We start from the raw sequence: 27,934 nt of genomic DNA on the forward strand, positions 1-27,934 counted from the left end.
TAGATTTGGGCATACAGGTGGCCTCCAGCACTGCCCGTACCCCTGAGATCATTTATTCACTCCTGGAGCCTTCTCTCTGCTCCCGTTCCTTCCTTCTCTCCTTCTCCTGGTCCTCTCACTAGGCCCCTCCACCTGAGCAGAGCTCCTTCTCCCAACTCTTCCTCTGACTCAGCCTGACTGGAACTCTCTAGAATGTTCCATCCCATTTTATATCACTTCTTACTGAGCTCCACTGAACTTTTTCCTCCACCCACACCCACTACATGGTTCCCCCTACTTTGGTTCCCCCCACTCCAGCCAGGGACAGGGCTCAGCAGGAGAGCGACACATCTTGCCCCTCCTGCTGGTCTGGAGTAGTGTAGTGTTGGATGCAGGTGTTAGGGTCCTGGGCAGTACTCCTTCCTTACCTGAGAGTGAGATACCACACCTCTGGGTGAGATGTTGTACCTCTGTGGCAACTGAACCCTCAGGGGCGCCACACCTCCCTCCCCCTGTGTGCTGCTGTCCTCGCTCTGCATGTCCTCCTGCCAGGTTGGGTCAGTTACTATATCATCCACCACCTCGTCTTCCACTTCTGCACCCTGGTCCTCCTCCTGACTTTCTGGCAATTGTGTCTCATCATCGTCCACCTCTTGTGACACTTTCCCACCGTCGCCTTCATGTGACCGTGGCTGCTCAAATATTTGGGCATCGCTACATGCGATCTCCTCTTGCCCCGCTTCAAGTGGACCGGGCAAGAGGACCGAATCTATAAATGGAAAAGTGAACAGCTCTTCAGAGTTTCCAAGTGTGGGATCAGTTGTCTCTGGGTACTCGGCATGGTGGGAGGAAGGAGGATCAGGGTGAGGAATATGCGGTCCAGACTCATGGCTACTGAGACTTGACCGTGTGCAAGACAGGGTGGTGGTTAAGTGACTGGAAGCATTATCCGCTATCCAACCAACAACCTTTTGACACTGCTCTGGGTTCAACAGTGGTGCACTGCGGTACCCTAGGAATTGGGACAGGAAGGTCGGGTGAGAAGATGTGGGTGTTTGTTGTGGCACAATTTCAGCTTGCCCACGGCCTTGGCCTCGGCCTCTGCATGCACCATCACCATCACGTCCAGTTCCCCGTCCCTTGCCACGTGCCTTGCCCATTTGAAATGGTGGACAATATCTTCCACGCTCACTACAAATCATTTAATTTGGAGCGAACTTTGGCCTGTAGGTAACTATTTTGAACAGCAAACCGGTGTCAAAAACTTCGCTGACACAGTGTAAAAAAAATTGAATGGAGGCCAATAATGGCAGTATTTTCTGAAAACGAATACGTGATCCGTGTTACGGAGAAAACACAGTTTTAAATACCTGGCCTGTAGGTAACTATTTTGAACAGCAATCTGGTGTCAATTGCTTCACTGACACACTGAAACAAACTTTTAATGGAGGCCAGAAATGGCAGTATTTTCTGAAAACATATATGTGATCTGTGTGATGGAGAAAACAGAGTTTTAAATACCTGGCCTGTAGGTAACTATTTTGAACAGCAAACTGTTGTCAATTGCTTCACTGATACACTGAAACAAATTTTTAATGGAGGTCAGAAATGGCAGTATTTTCTGAAAACGTACAGTACAGACCAAAAGTTTGGACACACCTTCTCATTTAAAGATTTTTCTGCATTTTCATGACTATGAAATTTGTACATTCACACTGAAGGCATCAAAACTATGAATTAACACATGTGGAATTATATACTTAACAAAAAAGTGTGAAACAACTGAAAATATGTCTTATATTCTTGGTTCTTCAAAGTAGCCACCTTTTGCTTTGATGACTGTTTTGCACACTCTTGGCATTCTCTTGATGAGCTTCAAGAAGTAGTCACCGGAAATGGTTTTCACTTCACAGGTGTGCCCTTTCAGGTTTAATAAGTGGGATTTCTTGCCTTATAAATGGGGTTGGGACCATCAGTTGTGTTGTGCAGAAGTCAGGTGGATAAACAGCTGATAGTCCTACTGAATAGACTGTTAAAATTTGTATTATGGCAAAAAGAAAGCAGCTAAGTAAAGAAAAACAAGTGGCCATCATTACTTTAAGAAATGAAGGTCAGTCAGTCCGAAAAATTGGGCAAACATTGAAAGTGTCCCCAAGTGCAGTTGCAAAAAACATCAAGCGCTACAAAGACAGCCCCAGGAAAGGAAGACCAAGAGTCACCTCTGCTTCTGAGGATAAGTTTATCCGAGTCACCAGCCTCAGAAATCGCAGGTTAACAGCAGCTCAGATTAGAGACCAGGTCAATGCCACACAGAGTTCTAGCAGCAGACACATCTCTACAACAACTGTTAAGAGGAGACTTTGTGCAGCAGGCCTTCATGGTAAAAAAGCGGCTAGTAAACCACTGCTAAGGACTGGCAACAAGCAGAAGAGACTTGTTTGGGCTAAAGAACACAAGGAATGGACATTAGACCAGTGGAAATCTGTGCTTTGGTCTGATGAGTACAAATTTGAGATCTTTGGTTCCAACCACCGTGTCTTTGTACGACGCAGAAAAGGTGAACGGATGGACTCTACATGCCTGGTTCCCACCGTGAAGCATGGAGGAGGAGGTGTGATGGTGTGGGGGTGCTTTGCTGGTGACACTGTTGGGGATTTATTCAAAATTGAAGGCGTACTGAACCAGCATGGCTACCACAGCATCTTGCAGCGGCATGCTTTTCCATCCGGTTTGTGTTTAGTTGGACCATCATTTATTTTTCAACAGGATAATGACCCCAAACACACCTGCAGGCTGTGTAAGGGCTATTTGACCAAGAAGGAGAGTGATGGGGTGCTACGCCAGAAGACCTGGCCTCCACAGTCACCAGACCTGAACCCAATCGAGATGGTTTGGGGTGAGCTGGACCGCAGAGTGAAGGCAAAAGGGCCAACAAGTGCTAAGCATCTCTGGGAACTCCTTCAAGATTGTTGGAAGACCATTTCCGGTGACTACCTCTTGAAGCTCATCAAGAGAATGCCAAGAGTGTGCAAAGCAGTCATCAAAGCAAAAGGTGGCTACTTTGAAGAACCTAGAATATAAGACATATTTTCAGTTGTTTCACACTTTTTTGTTAAGTATATAATTCCACATGTGTTAATTCATAGTTATGATGCCTTCAGTGTGAATGTACAATTTTCATAGTCATGAAAATACAGAAAAATCTTTAAATGAGAAGGTGTTTCCAAACTTTTGGTCTGTATTGTATATGTGATCCATGACGGAGAAAACACAGTTTTTAATAGCTGGATTTTTAGTGCTGTAATATGGAAAGGACCTGGCTGTGTTCTGCAGTGCCAACAAGCAAATGGCGCAGAAAAACAGTGTTCTCTGGATTGCTTTTTAAGCAAATAATGAGGATTAAGATCCAAAAAATTTATTCCTGGCCCCTGAGACCTGGGCCTTTTTCTAGAAATATCTAACAGCAGCAGAAGGCAGAACTGGAATGGAGCCTGTTGTGCTATATGCACTGCAGTCTGCTATATGCACTGCCTGCCTGCCTATATACACTGCCTGCCTGCCTATATACACTGCCTGCCTGATATCTCTACAGATGGATTAGTCCTCAGAAGGACTGTTTGTTAAGATGAATATGTGTAATGTACTTGTTTTCTCCCTACCCTACCCAATACACAAGCAAATCTCTCCCTAGCGCAGTAGCACCTCTCCCTACACAGCCTGATTGCAGAGCAGACTGACGAGCATGGCAGCACCAGGTCTGATATAGACCTGATGACGCTGTGCGGCCAGCCAATCACTGTAATGCCACAACCACCATGGCTGTGGAATTACAATGAGTGGCAGGCAATCCCTGCATGTTGATTGGCACACTAAAGAGCACCAAACATGCAGGGAGGGGACTCGAGCATCCGACCGAGCATCTCGCAAGTACTCGGCGAGCTCAGAGCATATTGAGTACAGAGATGCTCAGGCGAGTACCGAGTACTTGAGAGTATGCTCGCTCATCACTATTATTTATCATAAGATGTACTATTTTTTGGCCTAGTTAATAATTGCAATTTATAATTGTTTTCATCATTCTTTGAATGGAACACCCGCTGACCTCTAATAGTTTGTCATAGTTCTAAAACATGAAAATGCTGACTCTCTTCTTCGTTATCTCATGTTCTTTGTACAGTCAGTACATTTGGTACTTTGTCTTTCAACAGAAGAAAAAGTAAACAAAAATATTGTTAAATAGTTGACAGTCTACATGGCAATAATAGTACGAATCATTTGACAGATTTTTTCACCAGAGCTAGCAGCAGCGAAAGTAAGCACAGAGCATCATGGCAGTCAACTTGTACAATAAGATGGCGTTTTCTTTGATATATCAGAAGTATATGATGCCAGTCTCAAATGAAATCGTCAATATGGTTTTATCCTACGTGAAAGTAAAAGTAAGTATAATAAGAAAGTAAGCTATTGAATGAAGCATTTCAATCCTCGTTATACCTTTCAGTTCATCAGATGTCTGTTTTGCTAAATACTTGTATTCCACATAGAATAACAATACGGGGGGCATCTTTTCTTTGAACTTTGCTTTACACTATTTCCAGTTTTACTCCTGGAAATGTATGACTGAATTGACTAGTGGATTCTTCCATTCTTCTTTTCAGTAGCATGCGCCTCTATTAAAAGAGTTATACAGAATTAGACCTCATTAAGATATCAGTTTTTTATTGACTGATAGAAGGTGGAGATTTTTTATTCTCATCAGTGAAAAGAACTGATGAAACTGAGACTAAAGTCTCATAAAACTCTGATCACAAACACTGATGAAACTCATTCCATATTTCTCTTACATCAAAAATACTGACATCTGAATGAGATCTTAGAACAGTGCCACACATACACAAGTTGGCACTGTTTGGCAATGGTATATTGAAGCTATTGGGGGTGAGGTGCAATACCACATCCATCAGGGTGATAGGTAGCGCACTGTTTATGAATGAAAGCAGCCATACATTTCTAACCCTTTAAAGTATTATCTATGTTTTAATCATTTAAAGCTCAGCTCTTTCTGCGATTTTCGGTCCAGTGGGCAGTCCTGTCAGTGACTGACAGCTATCTCTGTATGCACCCTTATGAAAATAAAGCTGTCAGTCACTGGTATAACCACCCTTTGGACCAAAAATCCAAGAAAGAGCAGAGGTTTAACCCCTTACTGGCCTGGGGCGTATTAGTACACCCCAGGCCATCATCCCCGGTTCAGCACGGGCTCCGGTGCTGAGCCAACACTGAACCGGGCACATGTCAGCTGATTATTACAGCTGACATGTGCCCCCAACAGTCGCGGGTGAAATTGCGATCCACCCACAGCTGTTAACCTGTTAAATGCCGCTGTCAATCTCTGACAGCGGCATTTAACAGCGCCGCGCCGGAAGCGCGTCACTTACCCCGCCCATCGGTGACCCCGTCACGTCATCGCGGGTCACTGATGGGTGGGCATGACAACCCTGGGTCTGCAGTAGACCCCAATGGTTGTCATGTAAAGATCGCTATGAGCGCCACCTAGTGGTCGGCTCTCATAGTACAGGAGCATTTCTGCTACATAGAGGTGATCTGCTCATCGTCTATGTAGCAGAGGCGATCAGACAGTTGCTGCTTCTAGTCTCCTATGGAGACTATAGAAGCAAGCAAAAAGTGTAAAAAAAATGTTTTTAAAAAAAATAAAAAAATATAAAAGTTTAAATCACCCCCCTTTTGCCCCATTCAAAATAAAAATAATAAAAAATAAACCCCACATACACATATTTGGTATCGCCATGTTCAGAATCGCCCGATATATCAATATAAAAAAAGAATTACTCCGATCGGTAAACGGCGTAACGAGAAAAAAATTCCAAACGCAAGAATTACGTTTTTTGGGTCGCCACAACATTGCAATAAAATGTAATAACGGGCGATTAAAACATTGTATCTACCCCACAATGGTATTAATAAAAACATCAGCCCGGTGCGCAAAAAATAAGCCCTCAACTGACCCCAGATCCCAAAAAATGGAGACGCTACGCGTCTTGGAAAATGGCACCATATATATATATATATTTTTTTAGTAAACTTTGGATTTTTCTTTCACCACTTAAATAAAAAGGAACCCATACATGTTTGGTGTCCACGTACTCGTAATGACCTGGAGAATAATGATGGAAGGTCAGTTGTAGCATCCAGTGAACGTGGAAAGAAAAAAAAAAAAAAAAGCAACTGTGTAATTGCATTTTTTTTGCAATTTCCCCACACTTGGAATTTTTTCCTGTTTTCCCATACATGATATGGTAAAACTAGTAATGGCGTTTAAAAGTACAACTTGTCCTGCAAAAAATAAGCCCTCACACGGCCATATTGCCCAAAAATAAAAACGCTATGGCTCTGGGAACAAGGGGAGCAAAAAACAAAAATCCAAAAACGGAAAATCCCAAGGTCGTAAAGGGGTCAAATATATAAAGCACATGATACTGAATATTTTCCCACAAAATTATATAGCAATTTGCTCAGCTCCTCCTGCTTTATAACATGCTCCTTTAAGATTAGATTGCATTTTCCTGATGACAGGTTCCATTTAAAACTAATTCCCGATTGCAGACTATTGTAAAGAAACAATTGCAAAAAGAACTTCGGCACTCCATACATGAAAATATAAGAAATATTGTATCTGGACTAATGTCACTTTGAAAAATGAAGGTTTTTTGCGCATAATTTGGCCAATTTATGTGTGCCCATCAACCACGACAAGGTCACCTTCGTATGATGGGAAACTACGCTACACTACCACTGGATATGCCACTCTTGGGCTGTAAGCCTGTATGGACAATATGTCTCTGCTTGGGCTTTTAACCTACAATGTATGGGCTGGTAGAGCTAGTTAAAACCACCTGTGACTGAATGGGAGGGACACATGGTCAGAAAAAAGGCTGTCAAACTTCTAATAGTGTGAACACGTACCTGCTGCAATGCTCCAGGAGCGGGATCCCAAAAATGATTAATAGAAAAAAGAGAGGGGTCGCTCACTGGTCTATTCGGGTGCTCTGAAGAAAAAAGTAATCTCAATTGCAAAAAGAACTTCGGCACTCCATACATGAAAATATAAGAAATATTGTATCTGGACTAATGTCACTTTGAAAAATGAAGGTTTTTTGCGCATAATTTGGCCAATTTATGTGTGCCCATCAACCATGACAAGGTCACCTTCATATGATAGGAAACTACGCTACACTACCACTGGATATGCCACTCTTGGGCTGTAAGCCTGTATGGACAATATGTCTCTGCTTGGGCTTTTAACCTACAATGTATGGGCTGGTAGAGCTAGTTAAAACCACCTGTGACTGAATGGGAGGGACACATGGTCAGAAAAAAGGCTGTCAAACTTCTAATAGTGTGAACACGTACCTGCTGCAATGCTCCAGGAGCGGGATCCCAAAAATGATTAATAGAAAAAAGAGAGGGGTCGCTCACTGGTCTATTCGGGTGCTCTGAAGAAAAAAGTAATCTCAATTGCAAAAAGAACTTCGGCACTCCATACATGAAAATATAAGAAATATTGTATCTGGACTAATGTCACTTTGAAAAATGAAGGTTTTTTGCGCATAATTTGGCCAATTTATGTGTGCCCATCAACCACGACAAGGTCACCTTCGTATGATGGGAAACTACGCTACACTACCACTGGATATGCCACTCTTGGGCTGTAAGCCTGTATGGACAATATGTCTCTGCTTGGACTTTTAACCTACAATGTATGGGCTGGTAGAGCTAGTTAAAACCACCTGTGACTGAATGGGAGGGACACATGGTCAGAAAAAAGGCTGTCAAACTTCTAATAGTGTGAACACGTACCTGCTGCAATGCTCCAGGAGCGGGATCCCAAAAATGATTAATAGAAAAAAGAGAGGGGCCAAATTATGCGCAAAAAATCTTCATTTTTCAAAGTGACATTAGTCCAGATACAATATTTCTTATATTTTCATGTATGGAGTGCCGAAGTTCTTTTTGCAATTGAGATTACTTTTTTCTTCAGAGCACCCGAATAGACCAGTGAGCGACCCCTCTCTTTTTTCTATTGTAAAGAAACAAACCACACTGTACTGACCTTCTGTGGGTCCACTAGTGAGTCTCACTTCCCAAATAGTGGAGTTTACTGCAGCCACAGGAGTCCGTGCACAGAAAAATGGCTAGGCAGAAATTTAAATTTTGCAATTATTTTTTGTGATCAGCTGGTCCCAATAATGGTTGATCAAACTAGCCTATATCTCAAGCAATTTATTTGGGCGAATTTAAATTCTATATTTGCAAGATCTTATGTGTGCCCACATACCCTGCTGAAATGAAGTGATATTAGGAGTTTGTGCTGAATATTGACCTTACTAAAAAGCCAACAATAAGTTCCTACTGGTCCACTGAAAATTTACATCCTTTTATACTGCAATAAAATGCCTAAGGCACATTTTGAGGCAATCCAAAGATATATCCACCACAATGATAACTTCTAATGAACCTCTGGATGACCCCAAATTTGATAGGCTATTTATAATTACACCTGTAACGATTCCACCACTCACGGTGTCCTAAAGATGCCGTAGAATCAAGGGTGTGCTGGACTGTCAGTACTGTGAATGACAGCCCAGCTCTCAAATCTGGCTTGGCCTGTGTGGTTTCCTCCAGGTGTAACCCATTCAGGGTGTGTAAGGTGTGCAGGATGGGAGTCATGGGGGCTACTGTGTTCGCACAACCTGGCACCCCACAAATAAACAGTGACCCAGTTCCCATGTGCTGTGGGTGTAGTGTGTAACACTCGTGTTTCAGACAGAATTATGTATGAATCTTCTCCAATTCATTCTGTATGAATTTTCTGTATGAATCTGTCACGGGTGTGTCAGAGGTGACAGACAGTCACCCTGCTGTGGTTTGCAGGAGGTCTCCACGTTTGGCAATGCAGACTGCTGCCTAGATAGGAGGCTGTGTTTAGGACCCAGTGACTACCTCCCTTTAGTCTGGGTGTATATATACCTGGTGTGTCTAGGTGGGTATCACCAGTTATACACTTAGAACTTGGCTGAAGCAGCATCACTTCCTCTTTGGAGTCCTTGCCCTGTTGGAGTTCTTCTAAATCTAAGTTATTATTTCCCTGTGTTGTCTTCCCCTTTTGTCTTTAGAGTGCTAGCAGAGGTTGACTAGTGCTCATCTCCTTCCACCCCCAGCTTTAGCCTTACGCCAGGGATAGTAGTGCAAGGCACGTGATCAGCGACAGCTGCGGAGGCTGTATAGGGACGTTAGGGGACGACACGGTGATGCCAGTCCAGATTAGGAGGTCATCTCTTCTCCCTTTCCCAAGTGTCTGGGCTCCCTTTCCCTTTCCTCCCTGTGTTGCACTCACACCTGGCGTGACATTATAACCGGAAAAAAAAAAAACTACACAAGATTGACATTTTTTTTTTTCTTTGTGTGTTTTTTGTGCGTGCACCTTTTTTTTCTCCTTACTCCCTTTAGTATGGTATCAGTTGCAGAGCTCGCAGACCTGTTACGCTGTCTGTCTCTGGAGGTGAATGACCTCCGCTGTGAGGTTCAGCAGCAGTATCAGTGGTTACAGTGGGGGTCTCTGCAGGTAGGCCTGTCCAGCCTGAACCCAAGGTTGCCCTCACGGACAGGTTTTCCGGAGGTAGGGACAGTTTTTTTGTGTTTAAGGAGGCATCCAAATTGTATTTCAAGCTTCATCCCTATTCCTCCGGTAATGAGGGTTGGTATTGTGATCTCTCTACTGCAGGGAGATCCTCAGTCATGGGCGTTTTCGTTAACGCAGGATTCAGTTTGTCTCCAATCTGTGGAGGTTTTTTTTTGAGCTCTTGCCCTCATCTATGATGACCCTGACCGAGTCGCCTTGGCTGAGTCTAAGCTACATCGCCTTCAGCAGGGAATTCGGTCAGTGGAAACATATAGTTCGGAATTCCGTAGATGGGCAACGGATTCCAAATGGAATGACTCAGCCCTTAAAAGTAAATTTTGTGAATGGCTAACGGAAAGGTTGAAAGATGCCTTGGCTGTATATGATACCCCTCAGTCCTTGGAGGCTGCCATGTCTTTGGCCATACATCTGGATAGGTGCCTTTGGGATTGATGGGTGCAACCTCCTTCTCCGGCGCCTTCTTGTTGGGGTTGTGTACCTTTGCCAAGGGAGCGGTCTGGGGGTGAACCAGTACTGGAGGAAGTGGATGAACCTATGCAGTTAAGGGGTGTCTCTACATCATACATCTCCCCGGAGATTCGCAAGAAAAAAGGCATATTTTTTTTTGTGGGAAAAAGGGACACTTTGTAGGGACCTATCCTTCAATTCCTAAACAAAAAGAGACTCGATTAACTCTCGGTAGTCTGGAGTTGGATAAACAATGGGTGCATTTTTGGCCAAACTGAAGTTCCCGCTTTGTCCTGATTGCAGAGGTGGTGCTAGAGAGCAAAATCGAAAAAAATTCTGTGTTTGTTGACAGTGGAGCAGGGGTCAGCATGGTCGATGCTGAGTTTGTGAAAACTCATGGTATTGCTTGCTGTGCTTTAGCTGAACCTACTTCCATCTTTGCCATTGACTCGGCACCACTTGCACAGAAAGCATTTACTCAGATTGTACATAATGTGAAACTGAGGGTGGGGTCAGTTCATTGGGAAATCATTCCTTGCTATGTTTTGGAGAATCTCCCTACTCTGATTGTTTTAGGTATCCCCTGGCTTGTTAAACATAATCCATTGGTGAATTGGCAAGCCGTGATGGGGAGATTACTGCCATGAGAACTGTCTGAATGTTTCCATTGCTGCTGTCTCTGCGGAGATACTGCCAGCTTTTCTCTTTGGTTTTGAGGACGTTTTTTCTGAGAAGGGATGTCAGGTTTTGCCTCCTCATCGTGCTTATGACTGTCCTATTAACCTGACCCCCGGAGCTAAACTACCCAAATCCAGACTGCATAATCTTTCTGGCCCTGAGAGACAAGCCATAAAGGATTTCATTGCGGAAAGTCTGGAGAAGGGCCATATCAGACCCTCATCTTCGCCCGAGGTGGCAGGGTTCTTCTTTGTGAAGAAAAAAGATGGCGGTCTACGTCCCTGTTTAGATTTCCGGGAATTAAATCAAATTACTGTCCATGATTAGTGATGAGCGAGCACTAAAATGCTCGGGTACTCGTTGCTCGGGTCAAGCAAATTGGAATACTTGGGTGCACGATCCGAGCAACGAGCCCAATGTAAGTCTTTGGGAAACTCAAGCATTTTTCTGGCGGCTCCCCCCGGCGGTCTGCAGAGGGCCTAAAAATTGCCCAAATCGATGGGAACAGTGCTCAAATGACATGGGGACAGAATGGGGAAGACCCCTGGAAGCATGTCTGACTCCCAGGTCACTGCTGTTAACAACGTTGTCAGAGTATTACGCCACTTTTACGGACTCACAATAAAACATACAAAAACGAAACCAAAATGGATTTTCCTGGGAAATATGTTAAGGAACATCCTTTCCAGGGTAATGACTTGTATAGAAGGCAAAATAAATAACCAAAACCAAAAATACTCCTCCACACCTTGGGCTATGTTCACACGTTGCGTTTTTGATGTGTTTTTGCACTTTTGAATTGCTTTCAACCAAGACAAATGCATTCACAAGGAAATGTAATTTTAACATTTTACAACCTTATCTAGCCATGTGGTGTGTGACACAGCATCAGACACATGCATACAGTGCTGAAAAGACATGGGAACAGCATGGGGAAGACCTCTGGAAGCATCTTTGACTTCCAGGTCACTGCCTAAAAGTGTGTCCATCATAAGTAATCCTTGGCGCATGCGAAGATACCTCCCGCCATGCACCTGTCGTTGCAGACTTACAACAATCACCGTCCACATCCTTGTCCCACTGCAGCGTTCAGTTATCCCTACCCCATTCTTTGGAATGCAAGCGCAAGTTTGCAGGCAGCCAGCCACCCACCCACCCACAGGCTGCAATACTATACTGCCAAATTTTTGACAGCTGCTTGCACTTGAAATGTGGCCTAGTAAGCTCTTGGAGGCGGACGCTTTTCATAACCTCATGCCGGCGGCGGCCGGGTGTCCATACTTTGTCCCCAGCCACCACTATATTTCCCGTATCGCCTCCTTCTCCCACAAGCACGGGTCCCACAACATTACCCGTGCCCTCCCCAGTGCACTTACTGGGAAGGACCGCCTAACCACAAACACGTGGACAGGTGAATGTGGCCAGGGACGGTACGGAGCCAGTCCACAACTTTTTTTTGCTGACAGTTGTATTTAGCTCGGTGAAAGGACTGGCATAGAGGGAAACTCTATCTACCCTGCATGTCATTTCTCACAGGAAGTCCTGTAATGCAGCTTGTTGCAGAAGCAATGGCAGCCCTTCCAACATCAACTCGCCCTTGTCGGTGGTGCTTTGACACACACACATCTTTCTTTGCGCATTTAATTTCTTGAATTCAGAGTTGGACAATGGCCTGATCTGTAATGCGGTTTGAGAAATAACATGCATATGCATGGCCGATCCACATTAAAAAAGCAGCCATAGAGTGTCCAGGAACCTTTCCACACACTTTTCTTAGCCAGGACTGCTTCTCGGCAGGGTTGGACGGTCCCACCAGAGAATCCTCTGGTGTGCCTTGGCTTCTACCTCAGGAAAGTTCATGATAGCGCTAACTTTTCAGCTGCTATGGGGCTCTTGAGCGGGGGAGAAAGGTTAGCCCTCAGAATCAAATCCTCTGGTGGGCACAATGTTTTTCAATCTGAAACAGCTTCTCAGTGGGAGTTGTATTTCACCACAGCCATATTCTTTAGCTTGGTGAAAGGACTGGCATAGAGGGAAACTGTATCTACCCTGGTTGTCATTTCTCCATCACCAGGTTCCACCCATTGTCACACACGACCATGCCTGGCTGTATGTTCAGCGGTGAGAGCCACAGATCAGGCTGCTGTGTTACAGCTTTCAACAACTCTGCAGCGCTGGGCGGTTTGTCAATTAAGCATTAAGCATGTTATCTTCAGCACAGCCTGTTGCTGCTTGGCCAAGGCAGTGCTGCAGTGCTGTCAGATTGTGACTGATGTGGTCATTTCGGAGATGGAGGAGGAGGTGCATGAGCTGAACAATGTGATTACATTGTTGTTAAATTGGTGACGCTGTTTTTTATGCCAAAGAAAGATCCTATTGTTTTGGGGTTTTTTTTTTAAGACAAATGCATTCACCGGGAAATGTCATTTTAACATTTTACAACCTTAGCTGGCAATGTGGTGTGTGACACATCATCAGACACTTCCTGCTTTATTTATGATGGAAGGACTCTAAAAGTCATAAAGCCTATTTTTATAGGGACATCAGACGGCCCTTACTATTCTTAAAAGGCCAGCAGTCGGCCCTAGCTATTGTTAGAGAGCCATCAGCCGGCTATGCTTTGTTGTTCCCATTATTAACAAGTGGGTCTCCTATACTGTTATTGCGTATCCAGTGACTGCAAGGGCTGCCAAAAATTTGGACGCAACCCAATACCCCTTTGAAGAGACATAGAGGAGGGTCCCAGTAAGGCTGTGTGCCCACGATGCGTTTTTCAAGCATTTCCACAGCGGCAAAAATGCTGCAGTGATGCTTAAAAAATGCATGGTAGAAGGCCTGCCATGTTCCCCAATGATAATCCGCATGTGCTGTGCACATGCTGCGGAAATTTCCGCTGCGGATTATCATTGCGGAAAAAAACGCAGCACTACCAATTATTTTGCAGAAGTGCTGCGTTTTCGCCGCCATTGACTTGCATTAGAACACATGCGTTCCGCTTCACTAGATAAGAACATGCGGAATGCATGCGTTCAATGTGCCGATGGTACCCAGGTCGAGAGGAGAGGAGACTCTCCTCCGGACCCGGGTACCATAGAAACTGTGAAAAAAAGAATAAAATAAAAAATAAAGATTATATTTACCTTCTGATGGCCTCCGCTGCACTCGTCCTTTCATGCTGGCAAATCGCCATGGACTGAAGGACCTGCGCTGATGTCATAGTCATGTGACGGGTCACACGACACTGACGTCAGGAGGTCCTTCAGTGTACCGCTGCCGGCAAGGGAGAACGGAGGGAAGCAAGACACCGGGGGCCATCAGAGGGTAAGTATATATATATATTTTTTATCGTTTACCATTCTTTCGGTCACAGTATATAAATCCATTCCGTTTGCATGGATTTATATAGTGTGACCAAGTTGACAAGCACTTTCCAAGTGATGCTAAAATCGGATGGAAAGCGCTTGTCAACCCGCATGCGGAAATGCAAGTGAAGAACGCTTCACTTACGCATGTCCCTGGCAGGAAAACGCATGTACAATCCGCATGCGTTTTTTTCTGCCAGGGAGATGCAGAAACGCTCAGGAAAAAATCCTGAGCATTTCTGCATCGTGGGCACATAGCCTAAAAAAAATGTTCCCATTATAAAGGAGCCGGTCTCCTATAAGTGGTAATGTCCGTGCTGTGACTGCAAGGGCTGGCAAAATTTGGGAAAAAACCCACTAAGAATTTAAAGACACATGGAGAAGGGCCACAGTAACAAGGTATGACATGTTCCCATTAGAAAGGAGAGGGTCTGCTATACAGTTAAAGGGTATGCAGTGAGTCCATTGGCTGACAATTTTAGGAAAAACCCCACTAAGAATTTAAGGACACATGGAGCAGGGCCACAGTAACAAGTACGACATGTTCCCATTAGAAAGGAGAGTGTCTGCTATACAGTTATAGGGTATGTGACGTGCCCCCTGGGCCGTGGGGGTACCCGTAGCCGGGCCTGTAGATGCTGGGGGTTGTAGTCACCGTGGCGGTGACCCGGTCCGTGACCCAGGGCGGTCAAACCAGGGTAGTTTATGTGAATCTGTTTGTATAGTCCGACTACGCCACCTGTGGAATGCTGTTATTGGGAACCGCCGCTGCGGAGCAGTCCACTGAAGCTGATGGTGTGTGCAGCAAGGTGATGTGACTCCCCACAGGAAGAGTGGAGCTTCAGGGCAGCGTGTATGGATGATGGTGGTGATAGTGCCGGGATCAGTAATGATAACACGGAGTCTTTGCAGTGCAGTCCTAGGGTCTTTACTGGTGGCAATTATATAGGCCCCAATGGGAGTACTTGTTAGGGATGAGGGCCTGGTCAGTCTGGGAGCAATCCTAGAATCCCCCTGGCCAGGTGGAGTTGTAGGCCTGCCGTTCTAACTGTACTCTTTGGCTATCTCGCTTATAATCATGTTGTAGCCCACGTCCCTGAGTGTGACGTGCTGTGGTCACCCGTATGGCTGGTGACTCGGATCCCGTGTATTCCTCGCTCCTCTGTGGCGGTACTGGTCCTTTCGTGTGGCTGAGCCTCAGGGCTTCTGTTGGGCCAGGAGACCTGCAATCCCCTGCCCTGTGATATATGCTGTTGGGCCTGAAGGGTCCCACAGCCTCGGACTCCGGTGTCCGGTTCTCTGTAAGTACTTTGGCCAGGACGAGCTCTGCCAGCTGCAGTCCCTGGCTCCTTGCTCCTTCGTGTCCTATCAGACTCCTGACACTCACTAGACTCTACACTAAACTACACTAACCCTGCCTCCAGATCCAGTTATAAAGGGCAGGATCCTCCCCTCTCTGGTCTGGGGCAGGAGGTGTTGCATGTCATGTGTTCCTGACCAGGAAACTCCTGTTTTGCTCCCAGACATGGTATTACTACCACTGTGGCAACCAGACCCTCTGGGGTGCCACATTCCCCCCTAGTAAATTTCAGTACTCCAGGACTGAACATATTTTGCAAAAATAACAGGTAACAATAAACAAGGTACATTAGAATATTACAAACATTGCAGTCTTTATAGGTCACGGTATCATCCGTAACCAGGTGTCCATTCCACTGAAGATGTAGTTTGAGGGACCCGTCCCAAACCCTCCACGGAGGCCCTGGGGTGGCTACAGGGCATTGATGATCCGGATGTTGGACCACGTCTTCAGCCACCTCCACGGGTTTCTGTTCTGTGGTCTGGCACAAAAGGGGTACACTTCATAGGTGCAACTATTTACAAGGTAAAGTTTTTGGTTATCCATTGTCCATAACCTGAAAGTCTTTTTGGACCCTGTCGGGTAACTGAAAAAACATATTTAATACACACATATACAACATTTGCAATAATACAGTTATACATTACACTTTAAATTCTCCAACGAGCAGGGATCTGACCTCTAGTGATTCTGGTAGACCTACGGAGTACACTTTCTGTTAGTGCTCTACCTTGGTCCCCTGTATTTACCCCTTGTGTGATGGGCTCAATGTTCACCTCACTACAGGTGTTTGGAGGTGCCTCTGGTAGGTTGGGCAGCTTCCTACGGATCCTTTGGCTTACCGTGGGTATGACAGGTTCGCTACTAGCAGAGGGTAGATTCTCCTGGTTTGCTGATGAGGAATCTCCTGTCTCTGGGGCCAATGGTTCTTCCAACTCTACTGGGACTTCTACAGCTTCTTGAGGGGCTGGTTGGAGAAAAGTAAGGACTGGCACAACTATTGCATTATTTACTTGTGTCCACGACCATCGAAATTCTCTGAGTACCGCGCTGACCATTTCTTCCACTTCCTCTGCGGGATGAGGGATATCTTGGTCTTCTTTAGCGTGTTGCAGGTGCTCGGGACATTTCTTCAGGTGGTCTCTGGAAACTGTTGCTGTTGTCTCACCTCGGTCCTTACTTGTGAGGCACACCTTGGTGTTATCATGGTTTGAGGGTAGAACGGTGTACAGCTCTTCCTCCCACTGGTCATCCAACTTGAGGAGTCGCCTCTTCCTCTTTAGGACTTGCTCTTCAGGTGACAGGGGAACAGTAGGTGCATGTTGATTGTAAGTCCTCTCTTGCCTTTCTCTTGCTTGAGACAGACTTCTCTCAACACTTTCCTGTACCTTGCGGTATTGCTGCTGCCGCTCAGTATCCCAATCTGCATCTGGTGAGGCGTCCTCTGGCATCAGAACTCCCATATCCAGGTCGATGGGCAGCTTACCAAGTCTTGCTCTCATCAGGTAAGCAGGTGTGCAGTTGGTGGAATTCACTGGGATATGATTGTAGAGGTCCACCAGGTCTGGCAACTTTTCTGGCCACAGGCTGCGTTCCTCCAGGGGCAACGTCTTCAGTAGGTCTATCACCACCTGATTCATCTTTTCACACATCCCGTTGGTCCGGGGGTGATAAGGCGTTGTCCTGATCTTCTTGCAGCCGTACAGGTTGCAGAACTCCTGGAATACCTCCGCTTCAAAGGCCGGACCTTGGTCAGTTAACACACGTTCTGGGTAACCATGCGGACGTCAGAAGTGCTGTTGGAAAGTTCTGGCTGCTGTCTGAGCCGTTTGGTCCTTGACTGGCACTACTACCAGGAACCGGGAGTAGTGGTCTACAATGGTGAGAGCGTAGACATAGCCTGACCTGCTCGGGGATAGCTTCACATGGTCCAGGGCTACCAGTTCGAGTGGCTGCTTGGTGATGATGGGCTACAGGGGAGCCCTCTGGCTGTCATGGTCTTTTCTTCTCAGGTTGCATGGTCCGCATTCTCGACACCACCTCTCGACTGATTTCCTCATACCACCCAATAGAACCGTTCATGTAGCAGGAATTCCAGCTTCTTCCATCCAAAATGTCCCGCTCCATTGTGGTACGCTTCCAGGACCATAGACGCATCTCGCCTCGGGACTACCACCTGCCAGACCAGCTCATGTGTCCGGGAGTTGACAGTTCTTCGACACAGCTTCCCTTCATAGATGAACAGCTTGCTCTTTTCTTTCCACAGCTGTTTGGTCTCTTCTGGAGCATCTGAATCAGGGTATGAGTCAGCTTGTGTCAGCAACTCTTTGACTAGGCGGACAGCCGGGTCACTGTCTTGTGTTTCTGCCCATCCATGGTGGGCCAGTGGATTGAACGTGGCTTCTCTGTTGGCAGAGCACCTGTTCTTCACACAGTGGGAGCACTGCTTTATCCCATGGCGGTGGAACGAGGGGATTTCTATCTCTTCCAGCTCCTCAGGGTCTTCTCCCTCGTCTGGCAAGTTAGGGATTCTGGACAGCGCATCTGCGTTTGCATTCTTGTGCCCAGCCCAGTACTTGATGGTGAATTCGTAATTAGACAGTCGGGCCATCCATCTTTGTTCCAGGGCACCAAGTTTTGCAGTTTTCAGGTGTGTCAGCGGGTTATTATCCGTGAAGACGGTGAATTTGGAGGAGGCGAGATAATGCTTGAAGCGCTCTGTCACGGCCCAGACGATGGCAAGGAACTCCAACTTGAAGGAGCTGTAGTTTTCTGGGTTTCTTTCTGTGGGCCGGAGCTTCCTTACCCTTTCTATGCCTTGTTGGATCTGGGACAGCACCGCTCCCAGTCCCACGTTGCTCGCGTCCGTGTGAAGGATGAAGGGCTGTCCATAATCAGGGTAGGCCAGTACCTCATCTCCTGTGAGAGCCATCTTCAGTCTGGTGAAGGACTCATCTTCCAGCTTGTCTCATTTTAATGGTGGTTTCTGGTTCTTGGCCTTCCTGGACTGGCTTATCAGGAGGTCCTGCTTGGGTGCCGCCATCTTGGTGAAGCCTGGTATAAACCGTCGGTAGTAGCCTACCAACCTGAGGAACTGCCGTACTTCCTTAATAGGAGAGGGTCTCGGCCAGTCCTTGATTACGGTGATCTTGTCGGGGTCTGGTGCTACACCGTCAGTGCTTACCACATGTCTCAAGTACTGTACTTTGGGCTTCAGCAGGTGGCACTTTGATGGCTTCACCTTCAGGCCAAAGCTAGCCAGGGCTTCAAACACTTCCGCCAGGTGCTTCAGATGATCCTCATATTTCTTGGAGTATACTATGACGTCATCCAGGTACAGGAGGACTGTCTCGAAATTCTTATGTCCTAGACAGCACTCCATCAACCGCTGGAAGGTTCCTGGGACGTTGCAGAGCCCGAATGGCATGCAGTTGAACTCGCTGAGTCCCATCGGGGTGGTGAATGCGGTCTTTTACTTATCCGCCTCTGCTACAGGAACCTGCCAATACCCACTAGTAAGATCCCAAGTACAGAAATAATTAGCAGATTTTAATGCAGCTAGTGACTCCTCTATCCTGGGTAGCGGGTATGCATCTTTATGAGTTATGCGGTTAATTTGCCTGTAGTCTACACACATTCTCATTGTGCCATCCTTTTTGTTTACAAGAACTAATGGAGCTGCCCAGGGGCTACAACTGTCTCTTATTACCCCAGCCTCCTTCATCTCTCGTAACATCCCTTTGGCATTTTGGTAGTGTGCTGGCGGTACAGGCCGGTACCTTTCTTTAATGGGTGGATGGTCTCCTGTGGGGATATGGTGTTGAACCCCCTTTACCTGCCCGAAGTCGAGTGGGTGTTTACTGAAGACCTTCTCATACTCCTGGACCACCCGGTATACTCCTTGTTTTTGATGTGGAGGGGTGGAGTCAGTGCCCACATGCAGCTTCTGGCACCAGTCCTCCATCTGTCCCTTGGAGCCATTATCCTCCGCCTGTTTGGATGAAGGCAAGGGTTCCACTTTCTTTATAGAATTTTGATTGACGGTGAATAGCTTGGCTAGGGTGGCATACCGGGGCAAATGGACTTCTTTTTCCCCAATGTTCAGGATGCGGACTGGCACTCTCCCATGGCGGACATCAACCACCCCCCTGACTGTCAAAATGGTGGGCCTACTGTCAGAGTAGACAGGCTCTACCAGGGCCTGGTAATCTCTACCCCTTAGACCAATGGCTGCCCGGCACCATATCAGCATTTCACTTCTTGGGGGCACGGCAATAGGGAATGGGTCACTCATCCTAACACTGCCAATCTCACCACCAGACAGTTCTACCTGTTGTCTTTTCATCAGGGCTCTGATCTCTCTTTGTAGAACCCGCTGCTGGCTGGTACTGGCGGTCTCCGCAACCTGCTGTAACAAGACAATTATTTCTGCAAGACAATTTTCAATGACATTAGTGCCTAAGGTTATCATGGGATGACTTTCTCGGCGATCAATGTCAACAATAATCAGTCCTTGTGCTGGCAGTTCAACTTTGCCAGCCTTTATGGTCACTTCTTTGAACCCCACCTGAGGTACGGGTTGACCATTGCTGGCATAAATGCTCAAATGTTCATCTGGATGGCGGGTGATATCAGAGTCAGTCCATTTGAAAAGAATGTAGGGGATGGTGGTCACCTGGGACCCAGTGTCCAGCAACGCGCTCATTGGAAAGCCATCCAGCACGACAGGTAGGACCGATCGTCCTCCCACATATTTGTCTCGCCAGCTTGATGGGCCTGGTGGTCTTATGCCTGGGGGTTGGCCCTCTGCTCCAGGTTTTGCTCGTTTAAATGACAGTACCTTGCATAATGTCCTGGCTGGTTTCAGCGGCGGCAGGTGGGTTGTCCGTCCTGGTCGTAGCGGTCGCTGTTCCTCCCTCTGGATGGTGGAATCCTCTTCTGTCGGCGCCACGGGACGTCCTCTGGACTGGAAGCCAGCTGGATCTTTCCTTTGGGAGACACCTGCAAGGACTGCACAGTTTTGGTTAGCGCAGCTACACTTTTAGTTAACTCTTGGACCTGATGGTGCAGGTCTGTAGATGGGTAATTGTCCAGAGTCTGTGCATCAGCTCCTACAGGCTCCGGGGAAAAGGGTGCCACCTCCTGGTGGTAGGTGATAGCTGGGCGCCGGTGAGCTGTAGCGTCACCTGGTGCTGGTTCCCGTAGCACACGGATGGCCCTGTCCTTAAACTGAGCAAAGTCCAAGTCAGGGTTTTGCAGAGCCATTATGCGCAGCTGGGTTCGGTGGGCGCTGGACAGTAAACCCTCAATAAATTGTTCGATTAACAGTCTGTTTTCATCACGCACACTGTCAGGGTCTACCTGTTTGATGGCCCTCAGCGCCTCCTGCAGGTTTAAAGCATAGTCCCGTACACTGTCCTGTGCCCGTTGTTTGCACCCATAAAACTTAATCTTTATCTCTGCCGTAGTACGGGTGTCAAAAGTGTCCTTTAGGAGGGCCAGTATCTCTTTTACAGTCCCCTTTTCTCTGGCTGACCAGGATTTTACTTCACTCTGGGCTGCACCAATCAACTGGCCTATAAGGATGCTCACTTTCTGCTCCTCGGACAGGGGGTATACTTTAAATAAACTGCTTAGTCTCTCCTTGAAGTCACTCAGGGTGTGCGACTCTCCTGAGTACTGGGGCAACCAGGCTGCCACCGGTATATAAGGCATGGTGAATGGCATTACCACGGCAGCGGCCGCACCGGTGGTTGAAGTTCCCTCCATATCGGGCGTCTTCCTCTCCCCTAGTGAACCGTGGCCTACCTTCCTTCTCTTTCCTTCCATAGGCCGCAGTTCCGCAGGCGATGGTCTCCGTCGAGGACCTGGCGTCGCACGCGTCTGATGTCAGCGTTCGCTGTGGCTTCTTCCAGGACCTGGCGCTGCGTCAGTGCGTGGGGCGGGGCTTTGGACTTCACGCGTTTTCAGCGATCACGCCCCTCTTCTTCCCGCGCGGTGACCCGAAAATGGCGGACAATGGCGGGAAAACAGCAGCAGATGGCGGCAAATCTTCACCACGGTATGCGACACAGTCTGTGAAGGCGCTCAGTACCCGGTGGTAGCGGGCACGCTATCCTGCCAACTACGCCAAAGATGACGCGCCCCCTGGGCCGTGGGGTACCCGGAGCCGGGCCTGTAGATGCTGGGGGTTGGAGTCACCGTGGCGGTGACCCGGTCCGTGGCCCAGGGCGGTCAAACCAGAGTAGTTTATGTGAATCTGTTTGTATAGTCCGACTACGCCACCTGTGGAATGCGATTATTGGGAACCGCCGCTGCGGAGCAGTCCACTGAAGCTGATGGTGTGTGCAGCAAGGTGATGTGACTCCCCACAGGAAGAGTGGAGCTTCAGGGCAGCGTGTATGGATGATGGTGGTGATAGTGCCGGGATCAGTAATGATAACACGGAGTCTTTGCAGTGCAGTCTTAGGGTCTTTACTGGTGGCAATTATATAGGCCCCAACGGGAGTACTTGCTAGGGATGAGGGCCTGGTCAGTCTGGGAGCAATCCTAGAATCCCCCTGGCCAGGTGGAGTTGTAGGCCTGCCGTTCTCACTGTACTCTTTGGCTATCTCGCTTATAATCGTGTTGTAGCCCACATCCCTGAGTGTGACGTGCTGTGCTCACCCGTATGGCTGGCGACTCGGATCCCATGTATTCCTCGCTCCTCTGTGGCGGTACTGGTCCTTTCGTGTGGCTGAGCCTCAGGGCTTCTGTTGGGCCAGGAGACCTGCAATCCCCTGCCCTGTGGTATCTGCTGCTGGGCCTGAAGAGTCCCACAGCCTCGGACTCCGGTGTCCGGTTCTCTGTAAGTACTTTGGCCAGGACGAGCTCTGCCAGCTCCAGTCCCTGGCTCCTTGCTCCTTCGTGTCCTATCAGACTCCTGACACTCACTAGACTCTACACTAAACTACACTAACCCTGCCTCCAGATCCAGTTATAAAGGGCAGGATCCTCCCCTCTCTGGTCTGGGGCAGGAGGTGTTGCATGTCATGTGTTCCTGACCAGGAAACTCCTGTTTTGCTCCCAGACATGGTATTACTACGATTGTGGCAAGCAGACCCTCTGGGTGCCACATATGCAGTGAGTCCAAAGGCTGACAATTTTAGGAAAAACCCAACTAAGAATTTAAAGACACATGGAGCAGGGCCACAGTAACAAGTACGACATGTTCCCATTAGAAAGGAGAGAGTCTGCTATACAGTTATAGGGTATGCAGTGAGTCCAGCGGCTGACAATTTTAGGAAAAACCCCACTAAGAATTTAAAGACACACAGAGCAGGGCCACAGAAACAAGGAACGACAAATTTCCATTAGAAAGGAGAGAATCTCCCATAGTGTTGGCCTATGCAGTAAATGCAAGGGCTGCCAAAAATTTGGAGGCACTTCAATGCCCCTTGGAAGAGGCGTGGAGGAGGGCTTCATAAAAATTTTTTCCCATTAGAAAGGAGCGGGCCTCCTATACTTGTAATGCCAATGCACTAAGTGTATGGGCTGACAAACATTTACCCCTGGGGGGTATACATGAACATACTGTATCAAAAATTTTTTTTACGGGCATCATAAACACCCTTTAAAAAAATTATGTGGGTGTTGCATCACGGGCCACAGTCACCCTGGTGATATGGTGGAGGAGGATGAGGAGAAGGAGGAGGACATGAGCAAATAGCCAAAATGAGGACGCGTATACCCATGTGTGGGTGTGAAAAGGTGCATGGGAATACACCTCTCAAGAAAAGACACTGGATTGCAGTTTATGTTATGCTGCTATCATTCGGTGTTGTTGAGAAGTCTGGCCCAATCCAGCCCTTGTTCATTTTTATAAGAGTCAGCCTGTCAGCATTTTCAGTTGACAGGCAGATGCGCTTATCAGTTATTCCACCAGCGGCACTAAAAACCCGCTCTGATAAAATGCTGGCGGCAGGGCAGGCGAAGACCTCCAAGGCATAGAGAGCCAGTTCATTCCACGTATCCAGCTTGGATACCCAATAATTATAAGGCACAGCGGAATCACGGAGGATGTTGGTACGGTCGGCAAGGTACTCCCTCAGCATCTTCCCAAGCTTTGCACTTCTTGTGAGAGTACCCAGCTCATCAGGGCCTGTCTGATGGGAGGGTCTTAGAAAACTCTCCCAGAACTTTGACCGTGTTCCCCTGCCTCTGCTGGATTGAAGTTGTGTCTCTCTCGCCTGTACTCCTTGGTTGCCCAACGAAGTGTGCCCTCTGCCACCAGCGTTTTCAGATGGGAATTTTTTTAATAGTTCCGCAACAAGGGCCTCCATTTTTGTAGACCTGTCCGCCTCAGGAATAAGAGATATAAAGTTCTCCTTGTAGCATGGGTCTAGAAGTGTCACCAACCAGTAATGGCTGTCACCCAAAATTTTGAGAACGCAAGGGTCATGGGAAAGGCAGCATAACATAAACTCAGCCATGCGTGCCAGACTGCTAACAGGCAAGACTTCTGTGTCCTCACCAAGAGGATGACTGACCATGCTCTCCTCCTCCTCCTCTCTGTCCTCTGGCCATCCACGCTGAACAGACGGTGCATGAAACTAGTGCATGAAACTAGCTCCTGTCCTTCCTCCTCCTCCTCCTCTTCCTCATTGTCACCCAATCCACATTGGGATGAGATGAGGCTTGGCTGTGTGTAATCACCCTGTATGGTTCTGTAACATACCTGGCGGCGTCCTTGCATGGTGGTCCATCTCCCACTGTGCAAGAGCGCGCACTTGATCTCCAATCCAGAATGTCTCTCTGGCTTCCCTCCATGCTGTCTGTTTGTGTCTGTTTCTGCTGCTTAAGGGCGGCGCCCGATCACTTCCTGCTTTTTGTACCTGCTGTGGGTCACACCCCTTGTGCGTCCTCAGCCTATTGCTGTCTGTCACCTGGTATATAGCTCAGCTGCTCCCATCTATCCCTGCCTGAGCATAGTGTTTCATTCAGTGTGTGCTTTCACTCTGAAGATGCCAGGTCCCGTTCTTTGTCTCCTGTCTTGCGGTATCAGTTCCCGTGTCTGAACTGAGTCCTGTCTATGTCTCCTGCCTTGCGGTATCAGTTCCCGTGTCTGAGCTGAGTCCTGTCTTTGTCTCCTGCCTTGCGGTATCAGTTCCCGTGTCTGAACTGAGTCCTGTCTGTGTACTCTTGCCTGCTGCCTTTCCTGGAGGCTGTATTTCCAGGCCTGTCTGTACACGCTCCTTGCCTGTTCGTCCCGCCTCTCTCCCAACGGGTAATGTGCGTGGGTAGTGCACCAGTTCTCCTGCCCGAAGAGACTTCTGCCCATCCAGACTCCACACAGGAGAACTTCCTGCACCCGGCATCAGATGCTTCACCCACTTTAACCGGTGTGCATGTCCAAGGATGCTCCAAAGCTGTGGTTACCTCAGAGTCTGTGCACCTCTACTACCTGGTGGAGGACCCCCTGTTGCCTCCTGAATCCTCCGGGATACCACTCGATGACAAATGGAGAGAGACTTCTCTACACCCGGTACTCGATACTTTGTCCGCTTCGTCCTGTGAGCCTGACAATGGGTACCCCAAAGTGGTAGTTACCCCCGAGTCTCTACACCCCTCCGACCAGGCGGAGGACCTCCAGTTGTCTCCTGAACCCTTCGGGGTGCTACCTGGTAGCGAAAGGACAGAGACTCTCCTATACTCTGTACCTGATACCTCGCTCGCTTCGTCCAGTGAGTCCAACCTAGTGTACTCCGAAGCAGAGGTTACTCCCGAGTCTCTACACCCCTCCGACCAGGCGGAGGACCTCCAGTTGTCTCCAGAACCCTTCGGGGTGCTACCTGGTAGCGAAAGGACAGAGACTCTCCTATACTCTGTACCTGATACCTCGCTCGCTTCGTCCACTGAGTCCAACCTAGTGTACTCCGAAGCAGTGGTTACTCCCGAGTCTCTACACCCCTCCGACCAGGCGGAGGACCTCCAGTTGTCTCCAGAACCCTTCTGGGTGCCACCTGGTGGTGAATGGACAGAGACTTTCCTATATTCTAGATCTGATACCTCGCTTGCTTCGTCCAGTGAGTCCGACCTAGTGTACTCTGAAGCAGAGGTTACCCGTGAGTCTCTACACCCCTCTGACCAGGCGGAGGACCACCAGTTGTCTCCAGAACCCTTCAGGGTGCCACCTGGTGGTGAATGGACAGAGACTTTCCTATACTCGGTACCCGATACCTCGCCTGCTTCGTCCAGTGAGTCCGACCTAGTGTACTCTGAAGCAGATGTTTTCTCTGAGCCTCTGCACTCTTCTGACCCGGCGGAGGACCTCCAGTTGTTTCCTGAATCCTCCGGGGTACCACCAGATAACAAAGAGACAGTGACTTTTCCTCATTATGTACCTGATAACCCGTCTATTTCTTCCTGTGAGCTTGACAAGATGTACCTCGAAGCAGAGATTACCCCAAAGTCTCTGTCCCCCTCCAACCCGGTGAAGGACTTCCAGTTGTCTCCTGTACCCTCTGGGGTGCCACCTGAAAATATGTAGAGAGAGACTTCCTTGTGTGCTGTTCCTGGTACTCCACCCGTTTCGTCTGTTGCTGAGGATGGCTGGATAGGAGGTAGCATCCTAGCTAACCAGATGAGATCAGTTTTTCCTGTGGACAGTGGAAGTGATCTCCTTGAAGTGAACGACTGGTCCTCGAATTCCCTGCGGAAGATTCTGGCAGGCCTGAAGAAGAGGGGGCGTAAGGGGGGGGGTACTGTAACATACCTGGCGGCGTCCTTGCATGGTGGTCCATCTCCCACTGTGCAAGAGCGCGCACTTGATCTCCAGTCCAGAATTGTCTCTCTGGCTTCCCTCCATGCTGTCTGTTTGTGTCTGTTTCTGCTGCTTAAGGGCGGCGCCCGATCACTTCCTGCTTTTTGTACCTGCTGTGGGTCACACCCCTTGTGCGTCCTCAGCCTATTGCTGTCTGTCACCTGGTATATAGCTCAGCTGCTCCCATCTATCCCTGCCTGAGCATAGTGTTTCATTCAGTGTGTGCTTTCACTCTGAAGATGCCAGGTCCCGTTCTTTGTCTCCTGTCTTGCGGTATCAGTTCCCTTGTCTGAACTGAGTCCTGTCTATGTCTCCTGCCTTGCGGTATCAGTTCCCGTGTCTGAGCTGAGTCCTGTCTTTGTCTCCTGCCTTGCGGTATCAGTTCCCGTGTCTGAACTGAGTCCTGTCTGTGTACTCTTGCCTGCTGCCTTTCCTGGAGGCTGTATTTCCAGGCCTGTCTGTACACGCTCCTTGCCTGTTCGTCCCGCCTCTCTGGGGGCCGATTACCCAGACCTGCTCCTGTATCTTGTCTGTTCTGTCTGAACACGCTCCTTGCCTGTTCGTCCCGCCTCTCTGGGGGCCGTATTCCTAGACCCGCTCCTGTGTCCCGCTCCTGTGTCGGTCTCGTCCGTACACTCAGTTCCAGTCTGTACTCTCTCCTATCTTTCATCTGTCTTTTCTCTATGTCCGTTCCTTTCCTTTTTCTGCAGAGTCTGAACTCGTACCTAACTCCTGCCTGTTGTCTCTGTACTCCCGTTTGTGAGTTTGTGGTCCACTCGCTACTTCACTGCAAGTACCCTGTGGGTGTCTGGCTCTGCCTTTCCCTTCCTGTCTGTTCCGTGTGAACAGAGCCCTGTCCCCCCTACTCAGCCTTGCCTGCTCTGACTCCTTTGCTCACCGCTCCGGCGGTTCTAGCCTGCTCTCACTCCTTTGCTTACCGCTCCGGCGGTTCTAGCCTGCTCTGACTCCTTTGCTCGCTGCTCCGGCAGCCTTGCTCCGCTCTGACCCTTTTGCTCGCTGCTCCGGCAGTCTCGCTCCACTCTTGCTCACCGCTCCAGGCGGCCTCGTCCTGCTTTACTCTTGCTCACTGGTCCATCAGTCTCGCTCAGCTCTGATCCTTTGTTCACCGCTCCTGGCGGCCTTGTCCTGCTCTACTCTTGCTCACCGCTCCAGGCGGCCTTGTCCTGCCCTGTTCTCGCTCACCTCTCTGGGCGGCCTCACTCTGCTGTGTTTGTCCGCCACATCTGTGGCTCTGTTCCTGAGTCCCAGTGTGTACTGGGTCCTATCCCGCCAGTGTCCCTACCTGCTAGTGCCTCCCTGTCTGCACTCTAGCTGTGCTTGCCTGTACCCCTCTGCCTGTATTGTTCCTGAGTCCCAGTGTGTACTGGGTCCTATCCCGCCTGTGTTCCTACCTGCTAGTGCCTCCCTGTCTGCACTCTAGCTGTGCTTGCCTGTACCCCCCTGCCTGCTTACCCGCCTGCCTGCATACAAGTCGTGCCTGCCTATACCCACCAGTCTGTGTGCCAGCCTACCAGTCTGTTCCTGTATTCCCCTGTGTGGGTCAACAGCCGTGTCCGGGGTCTGTC

At 48.3% G+C, this 27,934-nt stretch overlaps 1 protein-coding gene across 2 annotated transcripts in view; it reads left to right on the plus strand.

Annotated features, from left to right (window-relative positions):
- The first annotated feature begins 4,215 nt into the window (after positions 1-4,215).
- The window catches only part of LOC141160833 (uncharacterized), a 65,427-nt gene continuing 41,708 nt past the window's right edge, over positions 4,216-27,934 (plus strand). The window contains exon 1 of one of the 2 annotated variants that reach the window (XM_073645622.1): positions 4,216-4,418. In XM_073645622.1, the coding sequence (XP_073501723.1) occupies positions 4,308-4,418 (111 nt within the window). In that variant the 5' untranslated portion in view covers positions 4,216-4,307. The remainder of the gene's footprint in view (positions 4,419-27,934) is intronic. The other variant, XM_073645624.1, reaches the window with a different exon arrangement.

This window comes from Phyllobates terribilis, unplaced genomic scaffold (assembly GCF_046119375.1).
Source record: "Phyllobates terribilis strain yellow unplaced genomic scaffold, ASM4611937v1 Scaffold_9__5_contigs__length_417890890, whole genome shotgun sequence".
Taxonomy (NCBI): Eukaryota; Metazoa; Chordata; class Amphibia; order Anura; family Dendrobatidae; genus Phyllobates; species Phyllobates terribilis.